Source organism: Mastigoproctus giganteus, chromosome 4 (assembly GCF_048544385.1).
Source record: "Mastigoproctus giganteus isolate SK-2022 chromosome 4, ASM4854438v1, whole genome shotgun sequence".
Classification (NCBI taxonomy): domain Eukaryota; kingdom Metazoa; phylum Arthropoda; class Arachnida; order Uropygi; family Thelyphonidae; genus Mastigoproctus; species Mastigoproctus giganteus.
In genome coordinates, this window is record NC_143578.1 from 63,846,762 (window position 1) to 63,854,757 (window position 7,996).

Here is a 7,996-nt window from a genome sequence, read left to right on the forward strand (position 1 = left end):
AATCATACCACCCTCTAGCAATAATGACTAACGTGGCAACTTTGTGAAAGCATCTCATAAAAATTCGTGCCCTCTTCTACGAGATTTTGCCATTTTCACACAGTGTGGAATGGCGCTGATCGTAACCACTGCGCAACCAAACAAATCTAGCAGTGAAGGCGGCTTTTGCGCATGTGTACTTAAGCCTTCGGTGGTATGTAAGCGAATTTTTTTAAGTAAGTGGGCAAGTGCCGCGAACGATACTGTATCTTACGGCTCAGTATTGTTCGAGGCACTTTCAGACTGAAATTAAATCAACCTTATTAGTTGGAAGAGGTTAATTAGCGCCAAATGAAATTGGTCACTTACCTGTTTCCTGCAGATACCCACAGTTCAGTCCATAATCGGCTGTTGCCCGCTCGTTGGGATAATACCTGGTGAAAAGGGAGACAAAGTTCAATGTGCTTTTGATGTCCTTTTTAGTAGCAACGAGTTTTGGGTAAAGTACGAGCCATGGAGGTAGAGTGGAGTATTCCTCTTTTATTTCATTAACAATATCTATTGAAGTATGCATGTCCGGGCTTTCTACTTTGACGTACCGTTGGGAAAAGGCATGGCGAAAGAGGATATCTAATGTAAGAAGCCCAAACTGCCACAAATCAGCCATTCTTCCGTTGCCTTCTTTAAAACATACAGCCTCTGGCGGAACATAGCATGGACTTATCATACGGTTATTAGGTTTTATATAATCTATCCCTGAAAAATCAGCGATTAAAACAAGGCCATTTTTATCTCGCAGTAAATTGTCGCACTTCAGGTCTAGATGACATATGTTGCTGGTGTGCAAGTATTGCAGTCCTGACAAAACATCCTTAAAAATTCTTTTCATCTGGACAAAAATATCTGCGCGTTGCTGAAATTCTTTACTATAAAGCAACTGGCGAAGGTCTCCTATCATCACATCAGTAAAAAATAGAGAATACGTCTTCCCAGAGATTTCGACGGATTCAAAAGCTCTCAGTTTTAGGATATTTTGATGGTTGAGTGATTGCCATAAAGTTTTTTCGTTTACGTCGTTTTCTGAAGTAATCTTTAGTGCCGTGTGCACCACATTTTCTCGCTTAAGACAAACTACGACTCCGAAACCTCCCCTACCTAAGATTTTATCATACTTTACCTTGTGGGAACTTTCTATCATTCGAATACACTGGCATTCTGCTATACTAAGGTCGAATATAAAATCCTTCACGAATTTGGCCACCATTTTGTACTGAATCTAACTTAGGTTTTCGTTCCTTCCTTTATTATCGACAAACTATACTTCTGTTAACGTATTTAACACTCATCATAGACATATATCCGGCACAGTCGATCTTATTTAATCTGAATGCTTTGGCACTCTTTTACAAACAATACCTGAATGTATTGTTTTAAAGGACAATGCTCTGTGTTTGTGAGCTTCATCCGTTGAACTTACTTAAAACAAAACATTTTTTTTCGCAAACTAAACAATGATAGATATTGTTCAAGTTTTCATTGTTTATTGCCATCCCAGTGTACACTAGGACCACGCATTAAATAGCGGCGTCCAACCTTTTTCTCGGCCATGGGCCAAAACAGACAAAATGGTGACGGTTGTTTGGGTTCTTGTGGGTCGCAAGAATATTTCCTTACCACCACTAATTATGTATTTTTCTGAATGGGATGCGATGTTTTTCTTGATTGACGTTAATTTTTACAACTTTAATTAAACACAAAACTCAAATACACCAAACTAATAAGCAGTTCATGGCTGTTCGAATGCCGTTATGTATTGCGGATGGTACTTGGAAAGTTCTAAGGAAGCAGTAGGTTTTATTAACTCTCCCCCTCTCTAAGTATCGCAAAAACAAGTAAAGCTCTCTGGATGGAAGGGAGCATTGCAATAAGAAGAAATGTGCCGCTGGAGAATTTCTGGTTTACTCATTCAAGCAGTAGTCGCCGCACGAAGAGCATGCATCGATACCCGAACTGTGAGCTGGCAGACATGCACCTAGTGTATGGATTAGCAGAGGGCAATGGATGAGCCGCTCAACGAATTTATGGAGAAAGCTTCCCAGACAGACGTGTACCGAACCACTGTTTGTTTGCGCGTGTGCATCAAAATTTGTGCAATTATGGGTCATTTAGAGGTAATAGGAGTACTGCGGCAGACCACGTTCGACGCGAACTCCCGCCATGGAAGAAAGTGTGTTGAATGCCGTCCAGAATAATCCTACTACCAGCACACGTGCCGTTGCCTATGCCTTAGGAGTGTCTCAATGCAGTGTACAGCGTGTCTGGCACGACGATTCCTTACACCCCTTTCATCTGCAAAGGGTTCAGTTACTGCTCCCCCAAGATCATCCTGCACGTGTAGCTTTTGCGCAATGATTTCTCCAAGAAAGTGTTCAAGACTTGAATTTTCCAGCCTATGTTTTGTTCACGGATGAGGCTGATTTCTTTCGGGAAGGCTTATTCAATCATCACAATGCTCATGTGTGGGCTCACGACAACCCACACGTTATGCGCCCCCATGCGGCACAAAATCGCTTCGCAATAAATGTGTGGGCAGGTATGGTCGGTGACTGCTTAGTCGGCCCATTCCTGTTACCATCCCGCATGAACTCCGCTAAATATCGGATCTTTCTTGAACAAGTTCTACCAGGGTTACTTGACGATGTTCCAGCAAATGTGAGACGCAACATTTGGTTTCAACATGACGGGGCGCCTGCCCATTATGTAAGGTGTGTTCGTGACCATTTGAACAGGCGTTTTGGGCTTCGATGGATTGGCCGTGGTGGACCCGTTGCCTGGGCCCCCCACGCTCACCTGATTTATCGAGCCTCGATTTCTTTGTGTGGAGGGTTCTCAGATCTATCGTGTATGAATCGCCAGTGGAGACGGAAATAGATCTCGTGGCGAGACTCGTCTGCGCTGCTGCTACTGTCAAAGAAACTCCAGATGTGTTCGACCGTATCCTCCAATCCATGCTACGTCGGTGTCACGCATGCATCGCGTCTCATGGTGGAACCTTCGAGCATCTGTTGTATCATCATGAAATGCATCCATCTCGTACTCCATTGTTAATATTATGTCAAATAAATGTTTGCCACTAATTACTGTCTTGTGTCATTTCTACTTCTTGTGCTTCTGCTACTACTTTCCTGGCCGACCGGATAGGTAAAGTGCCTGCCTGGCAACCCAAAGGTCGCGGGTTCGAATCCCGCCTCAGGCTTGGATCAGAGTACTGCAAAAACCTTGGGAGGTGCATTATGGCCACAGAAGCCGATGCGCCAACAACTAACTAAAAAACAAACAAAAAAACAAACTACTTTCCCGTGACGTTTCCGGTTATGGGTTCCTACGCGATTCACATTCCTTTAGATGTTACCTACCTCCCCTAAACGTTTGTACCAATATTTTTGAGACACACTGTATATCGATGCAAAAGCCAAGTTTACCAAACGAGCTGTTGTTGTTGTTGTTGTTGTTTTGGTGTTTATTGGCGCATCGACAACGGAGATCATAGTGCGCCTCCAAACGAGCAGTGAACACTATTTGTATTGAACAAGGTGTACATGGATGGGGTATTGTGGCGTCAAATAATACACTTCGCGACTCAGCTCAGACAAAAAATAAAAAGTTCCGTGGGGTTGTCGTTGATCCAAGGAATGATGTGTTTTCTTTTTATTTTTTACTGTCGTTTACTCTCCTTTTAAATGAGTAAGAGAAAGGTTGTTGAAGGGACATATTATGAAGCGATGACTAGATGGTATTGCTCCTCACTTGTGGAACTACGAGATAGACAAGTTACTTAATCAAAAGTGGGGTTATATACCCTGTGCATATACTGATCACTTGGTGATTTGAATTAAAGGAAACTCCAGGAAACTACTGTCTCTCTTCCAGCGAAGACGCCTTATCCTGACATCAACTCCTCCACAAACCATCCAACAACCAGCTCGCAGTTACATATAAAATCCCAGCCTCCTTCTCTGAGTCATCACTTGAGCTCCCATTCTCTTCTCCTCTCCTTGCTGATCTGGACAATTCCTTCTCACCCAGGTGGAATTTAAGCGCAAACCTTGGAAAAATGCAAACTCGGGCCGTCTCTCCCGAGCAGGATCTGCTGACGGCGAGCTCTCCGTTGTGGATTTTTATGATGTTATGCTAACCCCTTCTGGGGTTAGGATTCATACTTGCCATGTGGACTTCATATAGCACTCCCATGGGAGCATCTGTCTCCCATGTTTTTCTCCGCCTGTAGACAGTCCCCTTCCCCACTCTTCCCTCTGTTTTTTTTTAACTACTTTGTACCCCACCTTTCTTCATTAACTCCTTACTCACTCCTTCCAAACTTTTTTTTTGTCTCTGTCAGGAAGCTCAGGCGACCCTGGCAGAGGCCAGCCAGAATATAGTGAGCAGTCTGGCTCACCTCCCAGTGGTGGTGGCGAGAAACGTGGGGTTCCACTAGGGGCCTTGCGGCCAAGCAGCCAGAGACACGAAAACAACAGAACATAACATCATTTTGACACAAACCAGACACTACACGTTTCCTGCTTTTACAGAGGTTCTGTAATTCTTCACAAAGTACCATGACGCAGATGTGGGGAATCACTGGTGACTCCTTCCACAAAACACTACGCCACATCTGAACTACATTTGAGATTTTCAGATCACTGCCGGGCGAGTTAAGGATTTGCAATTAAAAAGAGCGAATAATAAAATAAAACAAAAATAAAACTTAGTTGGAAACAGATCAAGGATTGATGTATTGTGGGAAATGAAATTATTCTGATGTTTTTATTACAGCCCTGTTAAGATAACGAATGCACATTGTAATCGGCCGGTAGACTGCGTTGTACTAGGGTTAATAAACAAATAAATAGGCAACATGTATTTCCCATATCTGCTCACTTTCATGTTCTTACCAAGTTACTGTTTGTGTGTCCCAGTACTGTCGGCATTTCTTGTTATTTTATTTTATTTATTATTATTTTTTTTGTGTTGGAACCGGACAAAGGAAAGTTTTACTGCGGCATTATGACATTTCAGCTTCTGTTTGATTTTTGCACACTTGTTGGGCAGACTGGAAAATCAAATTGTGACTTTAGGGTTGAATCGGAAAAGTATTAACGAAATAAATAAAATGAAATTAAAACTTTCGCAGGCTCTTTAAAATATTAAATTGAATGTGCGGGTTTCCATTCACATCCCTTGCCGTTCGCGAGTAATCAATCCCTTGAACCCGTAGCTGCCAATGCGCCATTCAACACCAACCAACTCATCAACTTAAACATTTCGTCTTCTATGAAGTGAAAACTGTGTGAAAACTGTTGTGAAAAAACCAGCCATAATGACTAAATTGGCCACGGTTTGTAAAATTACCCATAAAAAATTTCTACCTATTTGTTATCACAAATGAAAATATTGTATAAATAAAATTCCTGATTTACACAGCCTGCACGTGTGGGAATTTCTGTCTGATTTTTTTTTTTTTTTTTTTGCTACATCAAACTCTTCACTGTTCATTTATGTGAGACATTTCGTTTAAATTGGATTGTATCCGTAATTAGTTATACCGTGTATATGCGAATATGAATTTCAGTGTAATGTCAGCTTACAAACTACTTGAAAGCGCAATATTACACTTCTGTTATGTTTGTTAGTTGGTTTTTAGGAGCATTAGCAACTAAGGCCATATTGCTCCGAGAATGTGCGGTGGTCGTTCCCTGACCTTTCCGCATCCTCCGTATTTGGTGGTGACGGGCTCGAACCCCGGTCTAATCAAGAAGCGTGTGTTACACACTGCTGTTCCTTCCCACCTGGCTACGGAGGCGTCTTACACTTCTGTACTACACTGCTGTATTGCCAGGTATCCAAATTTACAGGGTGCTACTTTGAGGCACGTTCTATTCAGATCAGATAAGTTGGCTCTACATCGCAGTACGCTGAATTCGCTTTCTTATTCTTGGAACCTTCTGTACAGAATTCTAGCCTTCTGAGATGGTGCAGTATCCTGCTGGAAGGATCCATTCACCTTCTAACGGACTGCAGCATTTAAGGAATGAGTCATATCGAATCCAATTTATATATAACCTGTGCCGTCCAAACGTTGCTCCTCCAGTATCACGGTGTTCACTGTGCATAATAAAAATGCTCTTCACACCATTACTCCAGCATGTTTTGTTGGCAAGCGGTCGGATAGATCTATGGACGCATGCTGTTTGCATCATATTCTGGTCCTCCCATCACAGTGAAACAGAGAAAACGGAAGTCGTCAGAAGAGGCAACATTTCTTCATTCCTCTACTATCCGGTATTGTTTCTGAGTCCACTGTAACCTTACCTACTATGCATTTGTGGAATGAGCTTCAATGAGCAGTTCAGAGTAGAGATCCACAACCATCGAACTTGCACAAACTGTACAAAACAAGTGAGTCAAATTGGATCAACATCCTATGGTACGTATCGACACCTGGTTCACCTCATGACACGATAAATTAAGAATGTTCTGAGGATTAAATCGAGGGAGGAGAACTTGTTCGCTGTTAGGTAAGTGTATGTATGTATTTGTCTAGGGCGGCTCCTGGAACGTTAGTTCATCTCCGCCTCGTTTCACTTTTAAATTACAGGATTCTGCAGAAATGGCCAAAGAACTGGCTGTTGGCTACCCGGAATCATCTGGTCGGAAACGCGCCACCACCACAGGAAGGTAGACCAGTGGTTACCAGCCAGCAGAAGACAAAGTACGAGTCAGAGACTCTAGCCAAAAATAATAAAGAAAAAAAGAGATATTATATAACTATACAAAAATTAAACACTGTACACAAGATTAACCTCGACAGATTGAAGTAAACACAGATACTTTGAGGTTTCAATTTAGAAAGCGTCGAAATGAGAGTTAGTCAGTTTGGAGAAATCAGCATTTACAGAGTATTCAAATATGTCCCAATTAATATTATTAATTGAGAAGCGAACGTAATCTGGCACACAGATATTCGAATCTGAGGGATGAGAAGGTATGGAGACCGAGAAAGAAATTGCCCGATGGTCACTAGTTGTCCAGTTAGGGTGTACAGTCCGATCGTTGATAGCTAGATTACAGAAGGAATTTGAGAAAAAAGTGATATCAATGTTTGATTCGCCAGAGAAGCTGGAGAACGTAGTGAACTGTTGAGGTCTGTTAAAAATCTTCATATTATTATTAATAATAAATTCTTCCAGTAACTGTCCTCGAGCATCAGAGCGTGCACTGAACCAAAATTTAGACTTGCCGTTTACATCCGCTGATATAAGGACATTATTAGGACCAAGAAAATTCAATGTCGATTCTAGATAATTTAATGAATTATTTAAGTCTTCAGATGGAGGGCAGTATATTGAGATGATATAAAATGTCATGGTAGAATACGTGACAAGGATACAAGTTGCAGTTTGGTGACAGAGACCATTAATGACAGTCACATCAATTTTGTCATTTAATACAACAATACAAGTCTTCGACTGCTGGTGAACAGGTTGGATTACTCGGGTGGAAAGAGAATAACCTGTGATCTTTGAACAATCACCCATTCGCCCTTTAGAAAAATATGGCTGTTGAATAGTGATGATGTCGATTGAGTTTTGTTCTGCTGTTAATGTAATCTCGTCCGAAACAGCTCTAGAATGATGCCCATTGATATGCATAAATTTCAGATTAATAGACTGAACACTAGGCAAGTTCGTACTATTAACATTACCAGCAGGGGAATTATTTACACTGGAATCGGGTGTGTTACTCATCGGCAATCCTCAGTCGTGCTGTTTCCAGTTGCTATCTTTCACTGAATGGTGAAAGTTACGTTTTTCTCTCTTACAATTGATACACGATGGCTCTTCGTTTTAATTACGACACTCGTTAAACATATAACCACCATGCGCACAGTGACTGCAAGACGGGGACTGGTGCGTGCGGTACTGAGCGTGTGACCGTACCCCAAGCAGTGAAAGTATTT

At 41.8% G+C, this 7,996-nt stretch overlaps 1 protein-coding gene across 1 annotated transcript; it reads right to left on the minus strand.

The window, feature by feature from the left end:
- Positions 1-340: 340 nt before the first annotated feature.
- LOC150086791 (uncharacterized) lies at positions 341-1,243 on the minus strand. The gene has a single exon (XM_090372266.1). The coding sequence runs from the start codon at positions 1,241-1,243 to the stop codon at positions 341-343; it is 903 nt and encodes a 300-aa protein (XP_090228392.1).
- Positions 1,244-7,996: the final 6,753 nt, after the last annotated feature.